Below are 16,252 nucleotides of genomic sequence, written 5' to 3'. Positions count from 1 at the left end.
CCAGTCATTTGTGGAATTTTGGGTTAAGAAGAGAAAGGGGTGATATCTCCCCAAGTCGGGCTGATGTCTCCGGTACTGTTGAACCAATACCTATCCTCTATTCCACCCCCTCCAGACGGCATAAATATCATATCATATGTGGAGGGTTGTAAGATCATGGCATCAAGCCCCAACCCATTGGTGATATCTGCCACAGGTTAAACGTCTACCTCAAAGAATATGCCTCTTATCCCATTGTCAGCTCTTACAAATTCTCCTCACATGTCACTGCAAATTGCGTTAAGGTCAGAATTAGACACAAAGTTCTCAAGTCACTTGTCGGCAGCACTTGGAGTGCTATCAAAGAAACCCGGTTGATCACGTAAAAAGCAATTGTCGTGGTAAGTTATGCAGCGCCAGTGTGGTCTCGTCAGCTCTTTGGCACGTAGTGGAACAATATTCATATCTGCCAGGATGGCGCTCTTCGAACTGCGACGGATTGTCTCGGCAGCAGATGCGGTGAATAGCTACTGGGTAAATATGGTCCTTGGAGAACGAACTCATCTGAAGAAATTGACCTAGCTGGGCAAACCAGAGTAGTTCCGACTCAATTACGACCCGGAAGATGCAGCCGCCTCAACTCCTAAAGGGCAGGGATTGATGCCAACGTGCAGGATTTAACCTGGGACCACACGATATCTGTTAAACTGCCCAGCCAGCAACAACAACAACAACCCAGTTTCCTCTGGACACACCCCACCTAAGTGGCGGAGTTCCTGGATCTATATCTGAATTTGCTACCTACAATTATTCCATTTGGATTGTTGCATTTTCTCAACTCAAACTCAACTCAAAGAAAATTTACGTACCCTATAGTGTCTTTTATTGCTGGCAATGCCACGTTTTCGGCCAATTTAACATGTGAACAAAAGCGACATCTGCGGTGTGTAGACGTATTCTCAAAACTGTCACTTGATTTTCCCTGCCCACTTTTATTCGTCGACGATTCTCCAATTAACAAATTGATTCAGACGAAATAAAAACTATTGAAAACGATAAATAAATAAATATCATTTCAAATTCCAATATTATATCCGGAGTAACATGGAAGTGTTTTGCTATAACAAGCGAAAGTAAAAGCTTTTTTTATACTATTAAGTTTGTGTAATTATAATCACAACATACAAACTTTTAATTCTGCTTCAGCAAAAAGAACGACGATTGAAAAAACAAAAAAGCCAGGCTATACGGATTACATTCGTGTGATACCCCATACAAAGGACAAGGGGCGTTGTTCTTTTCGGTTCTGTATCATCCTTTGGCTTAGAATTTTACGTAACATTTAAACAATAGTGTATTCTTAGTCTTGAAAAGGAGGGGAGCAATTCAACAGCACGCAACACAATGGCTTCTCAAGTTAATGAGTCTTCAAATGACTATGAGTTTCTAATGCAGCGATTACACATTGGTACTGCCAATCATGGTGGTAATTCCAATAGCAACAGTATTCAAAGAACCCAAAGACAACAAACACAACAGCAGCAGCAACTGCAACCAACTCATGAGGACTATCGCATGTACGAAAGGGCAAACATTACGACGGCCTCCAAGTATGCCACACCTAAACATATCGAACAATTGCAATACTCACCCAGATTGAATGCCGACATTCCTTTGAATGGCACCAACTCGCCTGTTTATGAAAATTTGGATTTTTATCAGAGTTCAACGGGAGTGGTGGCTGCCATCAATAAACGAGCACAGCCACAAAGTCCGGCTTCCATGGGGCAATCTCAGCATACACAAAGAGGCCATTATATGGTAATGCAACCACCCATTACGGGGAATTCGTCATTGCGCTACGCTCACACTCCAGTGCCGGATCCAGACTCCACCCCAATTTATGAAAATATGCGGGTCATTCCAAATTCAGGCCAGAGGGCCCAGCCGCAGGCTTCACCAGCTACGGCAACTATTTACCAGCATCACAATATTGATTCGGTTTTAGCTTCACCCCAACATCATGGCAATCTGCATGCAGCCCGTTTGCAACAGCAACAACAACAACTTCATCAGCAACATTCTTCACTTGAGCTTTCCGAGGGTCAAGCTAGCAATAACTTGGGTGTAAACACCTTGGATCTATTGGCTTCTCCAATGCACAGGCGGAGCACTTCCAATTCTTCGCTTAAAACAGCGGCACAACCGCAAACATTGAGTGGTGGTGCAGTGGGATGCGAACCAAACTCACCAACACAACGCTATCGAAATCTTTCCTTGCCCAGTCATATGAGCAACACAGCAATTTCGCCATCGAAATCATATACAAGTTCCAGCTCCAGCATGGGTGGCCCAAACGATTATAAGTTGCATCAACACACTCCCTTAAAAACAACGGTAAGTTATTCGAACTTAAGCTTAAAAAAACATCCTATTTGAACACAACCAACATTTCCAGCATAACACTGCCGGTATAAACGTTTCGGTCAACCCAAATTACATTGAAGAAATCAATAGTTCCGACTATGTCTGCATGACTGCTAATCTAAACAATAGTCCTCTTTTGAAACCACAAAAGCCATTGCCGTCGTACAATACACTGGAGAACACATCAGGAGGTGGTTCAGGGCAAAAGTCCAACTTAACTCAAGCAAATGTGGAAAATCGTCGAGTCTCACCGACTGGTGGCATTCCAAATACAGCGTCAAATAATAGTAAGCTATTCACGCCCATACAGGCTAACCATAGTGGCAATAGTCTACCGGCAACTTCACCCACACCATCACAAACTAGTAGCACAGGTAGGGGTTATGAAAACCCAATGTTTTATAAAATGCTTATGTCTTTTCTTTGCCAGGAGGCTTAGCTAAGAATCTTCTACCATATAGCGTAACAAAGCGCCCGGCTGGTCCGTCTGAGGCACAAAGAAAAATTGAAGAATTAACTAGGCAGCTTGAAGAGGAAATTGAGCAAAGCGAAGAGCAAGGAGAATATTTTGGTGAGTTGGATGATACAATTTAAGTAAAGTAATGATGAAAAGAAAAAAATAAAAACTTTTTACTAAATTTTATATGAACCTATGTCACTTTTTTGTTGTTTTTTTTTTAATATATTTTTTATTTTACAGGCATTTGTCACACATGCGGTGAGAAGGTAAAGGGTGCCGGCCAAGCATGTCAGGCTATGGGCAATCTTTACCACACCAATTGTTTTATATGCTGTTCCTGTGGCCGTGCTTTGCGTGGCAAAGCATTTTACAATGTGCATGGCCGTGTTTATTGTGAAGAGGATTATATGGTGAGTAAAACAAAAAAAAAAAATCTCGTTCCGGTCTGTAGGATCGATCTCCGTCGGCACATAATGACCATTAGTTATTTAAAGGCGCCAATAACTCTCCTTGCCATATCGAGCATCTTAGCACTCAGAATTTATGTAATAGCCAGTGCCACCCGACCTCTCACTGAGAATTTCCACTCGAGACCGCTGATTGTCTGCGACTGTAATGGTACGCCAAATTCGAAAATAAGACTGTATGCGTAAATTACTGTCCATAATTTTTTACAAATGAAAATTCATTTATCTGATAAAAAGATTGATGTTTAAAAAAAACATAATATTAAACAAAACATTAATTTTTCCTTCCTTAACAAGCGCTTAATCTGAAAAAAACATTGTTTTTTAAACGAAAGCACAAAAACGATGCGTACACCCATGCGCATTTTCACCCATTGCTGTCTCAACAACGACTGAAATCAAGAGAATAATAATACATGTGAATTGAGCATCGATTGCCGTTATCCCGGCACCCCGAATAGTTATGAGCACCACACAGGATGGAACTTTGGAGTCCGATCTTTGTGGTGCCCACCGCTGTTGTTGTTGTAGCAGTGTGTTGTACACTGAGGCGGCAGTGATTATATAGAAGAGAGACGCTTGATTGACTGACTGACTGGTTGATCACTTCACAGTACCTTATAGTACTAAAGTGGTGACATTTTGCCCGGGGCGCACCAAATGGGCGAGAATTATGAAAATTATTTGGGCTCAAATTAAAGAGCGTCTCGACAAAAATAAGGTTTAGTAAAAATCGTACCGAAAGTAGAAGAAATGGTACATTAAATGCTCCAATTATTTACTGTAACTTTTTGGTAAATTGAGATAGAACTCTGAAGTTTGGAAGTTAGGTACATATTGGCAACCTAAATTGGATGTGATTTCGAAAATCTTTACACATGGTTACTAAAACAGTACGACATGGGTTAACTTTGCACAAGCCAACGGGCAGAGCTAGAACTTGGAAACTCAGCTTAAAAAAATTAAGGGTGGAAGGAAAAAGTGTGAAAAATAGTACTGGAAACGGGAGAAAACGTACGTTTAGTATCGCAATTGGAACCATTTGGTACTTCTGTACTGATTGGCTCTGGCTCTCTGAAATTTGGGATGCAGGTACAAGCTGGCAGTATTTATCATGCGCCTTGAAGATTTTTATTAAATTCGTACATTTAGGTAGTAAAACTTAGAAAATGGTACTTTCTTTACGAATTCAGCTAAAGCGCTCAAATCGGGATACCGTTACTTTTTGGCAATAAATATGAGCGACTAACACGTACAAAATGGTTGTTGTTGTTGTAGCAGTGTGTTGTACACTGAGGCGGCAGCCCTTGTCGATGAAGGACTTCATCGGGTCTACAACCGGCTGCCTTGTACGTACAATCGGCTGCCTTGGAATTGAAATGGTACTTTCTTACAGATTGAGCTTCAGCTCCGAAATTTAGGATACAGGTATAACTTGACAGTATTTATTGAGCGACTAGAATACTTTTTGAAATAGATAAGTACAGGTACTAAAACGTACCAAATGGTACCTTCATCAATGATTGAGTTAAAGGGCTCAAAATGTGGATACAGATAACTATGACAGTACGTATCGGGCGGAGATTTTTAATGAAATTCGTACATTTAGGTACTAAAGCGAACATAATAGTACTTTCTTTACAGATTGAGATAGAGCTCTGAAATTTGGGATACAGGTACACCTTGACAGTACACATTGGCCGACTAGAAGATTTTTGCGGTGTTCGTACATTTAGGTACTAAAACGTACAATTAGGTACTTTCTTCACAGATAGAGCTAAAGCTCTCAAAATTGGGGTACAGTTATAAAGGGTGATTTTTTTGAGGTTAGGATTTTCATGCATTATTATTTGACAGATCACGTGGGATTTCAGACATGGTGTCAAAGAGAAAGATGCTCAGTATGCTTTGACATTTCATCATGAATAGACTTACTAACGAGCAACGCTTGCAAATCATTTTCAGTGAATGGGCCCTAGAAAAGTTGGCAGAAAATCCGCTTTTTTATCGACAAATTTTGTTCAGCGATGAGGCTCATTTCTGGTTGAATGGCTACGTAAATAAGCAAAATTGCCGCATTTGGAGTGAAGAGCAACCAGAAGCCGTTCAAGAACTGCCCATGCATCCCGAAAAATGCACTGTTTGGTGTGGTTTGTACGCTGGTGGAATCATTGGACCGTATTTTTTCAAAGATGCTGTTGGACGCAACGTTACGGTGAATGAACACATTTCGAACCGATCACTGATTTTGGTAATAAAATTCAATGATTTGCAAGCGTTGCTCGTTAGTAAGTCTATTCATGATGAAATGTCAAAGCATACTGAGCATCTTTCTCTTTGACACCATGTCTGAAATCCCACGTGATCTGTCAAATACTAATGCATGAAAATCCTAACCTCAAAAAAATCACCCTTTACATTGACAATGTATATTAGTCGACTACAAGAGTTTTCCGAGTTGGAACTCTCATAATTGCGATACAGTTGCACCTTGGTAGTATATATGGTACTTTCTTCAAAGACTGGGAAAGAGCAAAATTGGCATACAGTTACACTTTGACAATATATATTAAGTACAAAAAAGTAGAAAATAGTACGAAATGGTACATTCTTTACGGATAGCGCTGGGGCTCTCGAAATTGGTGTACAGGAACAGATTAGCAGTATTTATTGGACCGGGAGTATGCTAGAATGTATATTAGGTCGGGTTGATTTGGATATAAAATCAAACCCTTAACCGCGTCTCTGAATTGACCAAACTATAAATGCTAGAAATAATAGCTTTTTATTTCTAGCATTTATATTTTTGGCAAGGCAGGCATATACATACAAGCAGAGGGTCTCGGATTAGGATTTTATTTTACATACATGGTTTCTTCGGAGAAGTTTTATGTAAATTTATGTAGTTTACGTTTTTTGCTATACGATTTAAAAGAAAAAAAATGTACCGCCTTAATGTTAAAATGTTTCAAATCTAAAGCCATTGCCAACGCATTTATTGACTCATCTTCCCTATTGCATTACGCTTTCTCCTACGACTACCGCAATCAATGCCATGGCAGCCGGTTGTAAGTATTGAATTGGCCGATGGAGTCCTCACTGCTACAACAACAGCTACCACAACATCTTAGGAGTTTGGTCGCAATCGGTTCAGATTAAGATATATACATATATATGTTCGTCCGACTTTGAGTACATTTCAATAATGTGATCGGTCATGGAGGCAACCGTAGCGCATAGGTTAGCATGTCCGCCTATGACGCTGAACGCCTGGCGTCGAAACCTGGCGAGACCATCAGAAAACATTTTCAGCGGTGGTTTTCCCCTCCTAATGCTGGCAACATTTGTGCGGTACAATGCTATGTAAAACTTCTCTCCAAAAAAGGTGTCGCCCTGCGGCACGCCGTTCGGACTCGGCTATAAAAAGGAGACCCCTTATCATTGAGCTTAAAAACTTGAATCGGACTGCACTTATTGATATGTGAGAAGTTTGCCCCTGTTCCGTAGTGGAATGTTCATGGGCAAAAATTTGCATAAAATTTTTAATTTTGGTCGGTCATTTGTCAATAGATAGCCACAAAAATTGGCACATATAATTCTCTTATGACTGTTGACAGTTTTGTTAAATTTTATCAAAATCGGTTCAGATTTATATTTAGCTTCCGTAAACATATATACATCGCCCTATTTGCATATATAGAGCAATATTGAACACATTTGCTTGAAATTTGATAGGGATTGTTTTATAACCCAACCGAAAACATCCACCAAAGTCCATCAAATTAGGTTCAAAAATAGATATAGCTTCCAATTTCAACTTAAAGGGTAGGTGTAGAGTATTATATAGACAGCATCGACCGGCATTTGCCTTTCTTTATTTGTTTGAATTTGTATTCTGTTATCACTACATATAAATTTCTGTTCTTGTTTATTGCAGTATTCTGGTTTTCAACAAACAGCCGAAAAGTGTGCTATTTGTGGTCACTTGATAATGGAGATGGTGAGAACAACCCGTTTGCGATGCTATATCAGTTTTCATTCCATGAAATTTTTCCTTTCAAATCCTTTGCAGATTTTACAAGCCATGGGCAAATCTTATCATCCCGGTTGTTTCCGTTGCTGTATCTGCAATGAATGTCTAGATGGTGTTCCTTTCACAGTGGATGTAGATCACAAAATCTATTGTGTCAATGACTATCATCGTATGTTTGCTCCTAAATGCGCTAGTTGTGGCAAGGGTATGTAGACTTTGGCTTTTCAATTTTAACTTACATTAATTTTTTGTATTTTATTTACAGGTATAACTCCTGTTGAGGGCACCGATGAGACGGTACGTGTTGTTTCCATGGATAAGGATTTCCATGTTGACTGTTATATTTGTGAAAACTGTGGCATGCAGTTAACAGATGAACCAGACAAGCGTTGCTACCCCCTGGACAATCGCCTTCTATGTCGTTCATGCCATTTACAATGCCTCTCACTACAATCGTCTTCACATGCTGGCCAAGAACCAGTATGTGCCTCCTATCAATATATGGGTTAGAAGCAGACTCAGAAAATTCCTTAACCTCAATTGAACTATTTTGCAATATGTAATTTTATACTACATACAACTGTATGTGCATACTATATTGATTGTGTAGCCGATTAAGTGTTGGTGGTAACACTCATATTAGGAAAATGAATGCTTTTTGTAGAGATTTACTCTTTAAGTGTCGCCGAGACGGTAATGCACAAGACATACCAATACTGCATTTACAATACAAGAATTGGTAATACATTCTCAAGTACTTTAGAAAATATATTTTAGACCTATACATTATACTATTGAAAAAACAAAACATGATACATATTTTTGTACATACGCAGTGCATTCGTATGTGATTACTATTTTTAAAGGCAACTTCTTTTTGTACCACTTTAGTATTAAATTTGTTATATATTCGAAGTTTGCTTTATTATTTTTTTTTTATAAATTTTACATACATACAAATAAATATTTTTGTGGCAACAGTTGGCAATATAACTACTCTTGCTGCTTATGACATTTCCAATATTAAGAATAAACGAAAATGTTTCGCAATAAAATAAAGTTCTTACATTTTAAACATACAATTTGTTTTAAGACTTTTGGTCGTGAATATAAAAAGCAAAAATGCGAATTGCAAATTTGCCCATGAACATTCCATCAAGGAACAGGGGCAAACTTCTCACAGATCAATGAGTGCTGTTCGATTCAAGTTTAAGCTCAATGTAAAGGGACCGCATTGCGACACCCCTTTGGGGAGAAGTTTGAAAGTTATGAAAAGTGGTAATGGTAAAATAGGGAGTGGTCTTAAATTTCTTACTTAGACCAAAGAGCAATCAATTGGTCAATGAAATACCTCTTTCGATTTAGAAACGGATGATTTTGCTTTGGTGGTAGCAGCACAAAGGTGGATAAAATCCCAGATTATTTTAAAGTTATAGTTATGAATTTTCTGTGATTTTTGTGCCCGGTTTTTAGCTGACGTGTTGAAATGTTGGCTCTAACTGCTTACGACCTACTTTAGTGGTTTAGTTTTTTCTCTTTCCAAAGGCTGCAGTAACTGGTTGCCTTGATAGATCTATCATATCGATTGGCAAAGGTTAGCAATATACGAAGCCCCGTAAAGTGAAACCGAAAGTTCCCGTAGGCGCGGTGATATATCTGGCACTGTTTAACCTCTACATCTCCTCTATTCCACACCCTCCGGATGGCATCGGAATCAAATGCTGGCGGTTGTACGATCATGGTTGGAAACCATACCATTTACCATCTTGTGGATAGGCATCCACCGCCCCCGAAAAGATCAGGGTGGATCTAAATGATCTAGAGCGTTAGGTTCAGCGGATTAATCCCAGCTTGTTGGATTTGTGTCTCAATTGGAACCACACGCTATCGGCCCAGCTAATCCTACTCGACATAGGACCAGAGTCCTCTGAAGACACCCTATCTTATTCGCAGAGTTCCCAGATTTGGCGATTGGATGAAACACATCACACTGCTACAACAACAACAGTTGCTGTTGTAGCAGTGTGTTGTACACTGAGGTCTCAGCCCTTGGTGATGAAGCCCTTCAACGGGTCAATTCGGTACGTACAACCGGCTGCCATGGGATTGATAGTTGTTGTAGCAGTGTGTTGTGTTATACCTTTCGTCCGCTTGATTTTGTTGAGTATCCAGGTTCAGAAACTCTGCGACTAAGATGGGTGCGTCCAGAGGGATCTGTATCTGAGGCGAGTGTGTCCGACAGGACAGTTAAGCAGGTGACGTGTGTCGGAATATACATCCCGCATGTAATTGGATCAGAACCACTCTGGTTTGCCGGGGGATGGCAATTTCTTCGTCTGCATGAATGTTTTCTAGGCCCGCATAATATACCGCTTGATCTAAAGTTTCTCTCTTGTTGCGCTGGACTTCACGATCTAGATCATATAGATCTACCTTAAGTCTTCTGGGCGGTGGATACCTATCCACATGATAATGATTTGGGTGGAAGGAGAAGGTATTGCTTAGACAGCATGTAGTTATGTCTTCGCACAGGTGGGATGTTTGCCTTCTGATAGAGGTGGTCCACGTAAGAACTGAGGAGACAGCCTGTCGGAGTTCGAAAATCGGCGTTCTAACTGATCTAAATATTTTTCAACTGCATGCCACAGAGCTGATGAGACCACACTGGTGCTGCATAACTTACCACAGACCGGACAATTACTTTGTACGTGGTCAACAAGGTTTCTTTGTCAGCAGTACTTTTTATTGGAAAAGTATCATTTAAGCTGAACTATAGGAATTCACGCTGGAGGCCATTGATATAGTAGGTAAAAATGTACTTTATAGGGCGTAATACGATTTTTTTTTTTAATTTGTTGCAACCCCCTAATGTTGACCCCAGCCACATGAATCTGAAGTCTCTTTTTTGGGCGGAGGCCCCAGGTGTACGAATATGCAAAATAGATCAGTGTTGGCCCGTGAAAGTCCTACATAGTCTAGAGCATTTTTAGCGTCCCTCAACCCTAGGCAATATCAAAAATTATCGCCCCAAGGGAGTCCTCAGGCCATTGCCCCAATTACGATTTGAAAAGCCATTCATGTCCATTGCTGGTAAGGTAAGCAATTATTTTGTACGTTTTGGTATCTATGTGTATCCATATCCTATCGATTTTTTTTTATCTACGTTATGTCGTAATTGTATTACCTAAAGCAAAATTTAGAGATCTAGCTTAATCCGCAAAGAATGTACAAAATGCTACCAATAATAGCTTTAAACGTACATACGTTTTCTCCCGCTTATAATACGAATCAAGAATAGAATTTTACTCTTTTAAAACAAGGGGACTGCCATTCACGCCAAATTTTACGAATTTAAAAAAATTGTGTGAATTTTGTCATACCCCGGGCCTGTCTACTTCAACCAATATTACAGCTCTGCTGGCAACCAAAACGTTCTGCCTAATATTCTACTACCGCATTATTACTTTTATGACGCCATTCTGGCATCGCCTAACCAGAATAATCCCAATAGAGTCATCAAAGATTTGTTCGGAATGATCCTAGTTACTACTATTATCGGATACCAACAGTTTTGGAAAATGTTTTCTTCATGTTGTTGTTGTTGTAGCAGTGTATTGTACACTGTTCTCTTCAAATTCATTATCTGTATCTGTTGCCATTAGTCTAATGGTTAATCTTTCAGTGTTAATTAGGATTATTACTCATTGCAACTAAAGCTGATCACATTTTGTTTTCTTTATTCATACTACGTATTTTAACACAAAGTTGTTTTTTTGTTAATTCATTAAAAATTTAAATTTAAGAGTTCGTGCCCCTTTTTAACTTAATATATTGTACAACGCACATACTTTTTAATATATTCCAGTATTACAAATGAGATCAAGGCTTAGAACCAGAAGTACTGTTAAATTTTGGTAAAACTATGACTTATCGAGTTACTTAAACGATTTTTCCGATAACGCAAAATTTTCTAACTAAATGCTAGATTTTTAACTAAAGAAGAAAATTTCCAAATACACACCGACTAGATGTTTTAAATTAAAAAAACAAAGAGATAACTTAATTACCTATATACAACTAAAAGTAGGAAAATTTTAAATTAATCAATATTAAAAGGATGTTATGTGCTACGATGGAATATTTGATAGAGGAGGCGGGGAATTTTGTTATGTTACACAAACTTTTTGTATAGAGGTTGAGAATCTGGCATATAATTATTGGGCGAATCATACAAGCCCTCGCATTCTTCCGAACAAAATCTCTTCCCTCTGACGTTTAGATATATTGCGGGTCTTTCGCATCTTATGCACCAGGTACCACGTTTCAGCACAGTTTCTTCCGTCTTTAACTCGGCCGAGTATTTATTCAATTGTTCTAGTTCCTCCTCGTTTTTGAGCAACTTCATTTGTTCATTCTTAATTATTTCATTGAAAGCATTTTTAAGACACGTGAACTCCTGACTTAGACTTTCCAATAGGTCATGGCAAATATCAAATTTTCTTTGGTTGTAGCCAGGAGTTTGAGGATTTTCCATCATGTTTTCTTTGTTTATTTCTTTTTTATGTTTTTCTGCCTTTGTGCCACACAAAGAATCCGAGACGCAGTCGTTGGCAAATTCAAATCCATTGTTATTCGAAAAAGGGTTTGTGGAGTCAACAACCTCGATGGAACTACAACTTCCTACTGTCCGGCCCGAAAAATGAAAACAATTTAAAATACATTAGGTGGCAACAGTTAAAAACGCATACGAGTTTTTAGTCGGCAACCGCACCAACTTTTGCATTTTCCTATATATTTTCTAAGCTGCAGATATGAATTCGTATTTGGCGGCTTATACATACAAGGGAGCCTCTCAGAATTTCACAACTTTTTGCAATAGATATACACATATCAAGGACGACATGCTTTCATGCACCACTAAAAAATTAGCCAAATAAAAATTTTAAAGCTGAGAATTGATCCCTTACCTATTCCAGAATTTGCAGCTAGGACATCAGTAGCCGTCTCATAACATGCCGGGACTTGCCGCAATTGTTTTTGTTGTAGTTTTATTTTGATTTTCGGATGCTTTAGATAGCTTTCAACCTCCACTTTCGCATTACTTCCACAGTATGAAGGAATGGGTATCCGTTCCACTTCTCCCTGATGCAAATTTTTCTTAGATTTTGATTTTTTTAAGGATCTTGAATGCTTGTTTTTGCCCATTTTTATTTATTTTTGCCAAACTCTCTTCTTCTTCTTCGACACTGAGACAGCTGTCACCGTGGATTAATCAAAAGGTGCAAGAGATACCAGATCTAACGACACCTTTGTGGGGATTTCGTGTGTAATTTTCGGATTATTGTTGAGGTTTATATCTGGATATTTGTCTTGTGGTAGAATCTGCGTAATATCAGGAAAATTTTCTGGTTGTACAGTCTGAGTCAGGATTCACTAATAGAAGGTTAGGTCTCTTGCGAAAACATAAAGTGGATAGGCCCCATGAACATCATTAAAGATGTCAAATCTGCCGATTGAAAATGTCATCAAATGGGAGAAAAGAATGCCATGTACTGCTAAAAATTAAAAATATTGTATGACGGCTGATTGCTTGGCTTAACTCATCCTGAGTCAGAGTATTGTATCAATTTAAAGTCTGCTGGCACCATTAGCCCGCAACTGTGCGTCTGTGGTTGGCGTCGCCATTTGGGCATTCAAATGTCAAATGGTCCAAAGATTGTGTTACCTCGCAATCGCACATAGCAGAACTAATGATATTCACTCTTGCAAGGTGGTGGGTATCCAGAGAATCGTTTTGGCACCAATTTCTGGTACCTGCCCGCAATAGGAGCTGATTCGGAACAAATAAAAATAAAGACTTGAATTCAATTTGTACTATACTTTCGATGACCTTTTGAGTCTTGATCGTCCCACATGTTCCTCTGGGGTAACGCGGCAACACACATGGTCCCGAATTGGGTAATAATTTATTTTTTTACTCTACAACCGAATGCCTTTAATTTGAGCCCCATATTGTCACCACCCTGAGAATCTGTGAAAATTTCTATGCGAAACAATATATTAATATATCTATATAACCGTGGTAGTGGGTATCCAAAGTTTGGGCCTTCCGAAATGAACACGCTTTTACTTGTTGTATGAGTTTTCTCCCATATTGGAAAATTTCAAATGCATTATCCAGAAATGCATTGACATCCCTGAAGGGGTTTTCGAAAACGAAAGTCACACACACGCAAGCACATTTAAACGAAATGTGTGTTTGTGTGCCAAATTCATTCATAAATTCATTGTATGTCGTCACTGATTCTCGGTTCTTTGGGGGTTAGATTCAATGCAAAAGGACATTTCTCGTTTGTCATCCTGCGAATAGCACTTCGTGTCAATAAAAGCGGATCGCTTTGCGTTATAGAAAAATTATAATTAAATAAATAAAAACATATATAAAGTTTGTGCGAAAAATGGATAATATCCATAGCATTTAGTGGAATTAAATAAAATAAAAATTGTTGAAATCAATGAAAATTAGAATACGTATAAAGAAAAAAGTGGGTGTTAACCATAAGCCGATCTAAAGATGGTCGGATTACTTAATCCCATAAAATATGGTGGAAATTTTTACGATTTATATACTTTAACTACAAGAAGGTAATAAAAGTGCACAAGAATTAATGGAAAAAAGTGAAAAATACAAATTTTCTTCAAGAAAAATTCGGTATACTAAAGTCTGTGATACAGAAGTCTTCGCATTGACTCATTGTTCGGTATTGATTTTTCAATATGTGCAAGTCGTTATTAGCACTCTCGGTGACAAAAAATTTAAGTTTATTTATGTGAAATATGAAAATTAAAAGTTTTTCTATACATTTTTGGTGTAAATTGTTTTAAACAAAAATTAAAATGCTTAAATGAAACCTTTCAAAGGATAATTTGTCATGTATACCCAATTGGTAAAACGACACACACACACACAACGCAAGCTGTATAGACTAGATACGAAAAATTGGTGGTTGCAATGCCATATGATTGCAGGGTGGTAGAGGTGCAGTGGTGGTGGTGGTTTTTGAATCCTTTTCGACATCAGCTGATTTTTGTAAACAGCTGATTGCCGGCATGTTTGTTTACATTTTTCAGTAGTTTTTTTGTTTGTTTATTTTCTATTTTCGATATTCGAAAGTCAACGACCTTGATTCATTGTCGGCTCATACCGCACCACATAGACACCTGCTGTGTTGATGTAGGTCCTGGTGAAATGTTTGTTGATAAACAAAACAAAATCATGTGTCTGCATTCTTTAGGGCATTGTCCTGCGTGGATTTAATTTTTGTTTTTGTAAACATTGTTGGAAATTTGACTATTGGAATGAATGAATACTGAAATAAAAAAGACGCAAGTTTTTACCTTGGATATCAACTAGAATGGATTTATATGCAAAATTTATTCTCGATTTTGTCGAAAATTTAAGTTCAAGAAGTCACATGGATGGAAGGATTTTAATGAAGACTACACAGAAAACAATATCAACAAATGTTTTTCAATTAAATATTTAATTTAATATATAAATTTTTTCAATTAAAAAATTAATTGAATCAATCATTTCTTTCAAATTGAATCCGGATCTTTTTTTCAATTACCATCGTAATTGCAATTTTTGGTAATTTTTAATTAAAAAAATTATTGTTTCACTCTTTTTTTTAATTGAATCTCAACTGTTTTCAATAACGATCATGATCGAAATTTTGGTCATATTCTATTAAAAAAATGTTGAAAAGACCTTGTTCAAGAAGTGTTTGGAGGACATGTTCCACAGTCTATAACCTTTGAACGGAAAAGAATATCTACACGAAACTTGGTTTCCAATAATTATGCAAAATTTGGAGTCCCTTGTAGATGCGGAGGCTGACATGTGGCGTGAATGTAGATCACCTTTAGCATTTCAAATTTTGAAGTAGTGCCAAATAGGCATTTGTAGACCGATCGTCATGATTTTTTTTCGCAAAAGATAGAGATCTAAAAATCTCAAAAAAACGCGCATAGATAACTTTTTATGAGATATTGGAGTAAAAAAATTTTTTTTTAAGATTTCAGGAATTGTAGAACTATTCATTTACCAATTGCAAATTCGATTATGTCATTGGAAAGATTACAAAATTCTCCGAATAACAAAAAAAAAAAATTGATAAAGATTGCCCTTTCCTATTAAAGGGCAATCTTCATAACTTAAAATTTCCGAAAAAATAAATTACGAATTATGATGAAAATTAAAAACAAATTTTTGAAAAAAAATTTAAGTTTTGGTTGATAATTTTAAGATATTCAAGCCTTAGAAAAGGAGAAAAAAATCCTTAAATTAAAAAAAAAAATTTAGTCCGCGCAGCACCCTTTTTATTAAATATTCATTTTATAGGCTTAACTCTTATATTTCATATGCCGTTTAAATCATTCAATTATCTTATTCGGTCAACAGATATGATAGATATTTAGATATTTTGGCAACAAAAAAAAAAAAAAAACTCAAACAGCGCCACTGTGCGATGTCGCCTGTAATAATAAAAACTTAATTAAAAATCGACCCTTTAACGCGAAATTTTATTTTTTAGTTCTTTGAGAAAATTTAAACACATTTTGGAAAAGGTTCCTCAAAAATACTTTTTAGAATTTTTATGAATTAAAAACACCAAATCTATATCTTACTTTGTATGTATTTATATAAAAAAGTGGGACATTTTTCGATAAAGTGTTAATTTTTTAAGAAAACTAAGATTTGGCGGGATTGGAAAAAAGTGGGAACGTTAAAAAAAAGCGGGACAATCTCGCCAAAAGCGGGGCACTTTAAATATGAGGTGCATACTTATAATTTGAAGATGGGCAGTGACACACCCTCGGGCA

At 37.5% G+C, this 16,252-nt stretch overlaps 3 protein-coding genes across 5 annotated transcripts in view; 2 read left to right on the top strand and 1 right to left on the bottom strand.

Annotated features, from left to right (window-relative positions):
* Positions 1-974: 974 nt before the first annotated feature.
* On the top strand, positions 975-8,380 carry LOC106082025 (LIM domain-containing protein jub). 2 transcript variants are annotated; one of them, XM_013244330.2, is made up of 8 exons: positions 975-1,112; positions 1,186-2,376; positions 2,438-2,780; positions 2,837-2,977; positions 3,107-3,276; positions 7,271-7,333; positions 7,406-7,571; positions 7,632-8,380. In XM_013244330.2, exons 2-8 carry the CDS (start codon positions 1,384-1,386, stop codon positions 7,874-7,876), a joined length of 2,121 nt encoding a protein of 706 aa, XP_013099784.2. In that variant the 5' UTR covers positions 975-1,112; positions 1,186-1,383; the 3' UTR covers positions 7,877-8,380. The 2 variants fall into 2 exon arrangements, with proteins under 2 accessions (XP_013099784.2, XP_013099785.2); XM_013244331.2 differs by having other exon boundaries at positions 975-2,376.
* Positions 8,381-11,086: 2,706 nt separating this feature from the next.
* Positions 11,087-12,600, bottom strand: LOC106082026 (uncharacterized). The gene is made up of 2 exons (XM_013244333.2): positions 12,334-12,600; positions 11,087-12,049 (listed from the first exon to the last, which is right to left on the bottom strand). Exons 1-2 carry the CDS (start codon positions 12,569-12,571, stop codon positions 11,538-11,540), a joined length of 750 nt encoding a protein of 249 aa, XP_013099787.1. The 5' UTR covers positions 12,572-12,600; the 3' UTR covers positions 11,087-11,537.
* A 1,145-nt stretch (positions 12,601-13,745) lies between these two features.
* The window catches only part of LOC106082007 (E3 ubiquitin-protein ligase highwire), a 150,167-nt gene continuing 147,660 nt past the window's right edge, over positions 13,746-16,252 (top strand). For both annotated transcript variants that reach the window (XM_013244301.2, XM_059368028.1), the window contains exon 1: positions 13,746-14,011. In XM_013244301.2, coding sequence (XP_013099755.2) covers positions 13,941-14,011 — 71 coding nt within the window. In that variant the 5' untranslated portion in view covers positions 13,746-13,940. The remainder of the gene's footprint in view (positions 14,012-16,252) is intronic.

Source organism: Stomoxys calcitrans, chromosome 4 (genome assembly GCF_963082655.1).
Source record: "Stomoxys calcitrans chromosome 4, idStoCalc2.1, whole genome shotgun sequence".
Lineage (NCBI taxonomy): Eukaryota > Metazoa > Arthropoda > Insecta > Diptera > Muscidae > Stomoxys > Stomoxys calcitrans.
Note: the sequence above shows the minus strand (reverse complement) of the source record. Positions and strands in the feature narration are given on the sequence as shown.

What these genes read in the sequence shown, in the direction of transcription:
- LOC106082025 (XM_013244330.2), top strand. Translation starts at nt 1,384, where the DNA reads ATGGCTTCTCAAGTTAATGAGTCTTCAAATGACTATGAGTTTCTAATG. An exon ending in ACACTCCCTTAAAAACAACG is followed by an intron (nt 2,377 to 2,437) that starts GTAAGTTATTCG and finishes CAACATTTCCAG; the next exon opens with CATAACACTGCCGGTATAAA. An exon ending in ATCACAAACTAGTAGCACAG is followed by an intron (nt 2,781 to 2,836) that starts GTAGGGGTTATG and finishes TTTCTTTGCCAG; the next exon opens with GAGGCTTAGCTAAGAATCTT.
- LOC106082026 (XM_013244333.2), bottom strand. Translation starts at nt 12,571, where the DNA reads ATGGGCAAAAACAAGCATTCAAGATCCTTAAAAAAATCAAAATCTAAG. An exon ending in AGCTGCAAATTCTGGAATAG is followed by an intron (nt 12,050 to 12,333) that starts GTAAGGGATCAA and finishes CGGGCCGGACAG; the next exon opens with TAGGAAGTTGTAGTTCCATC.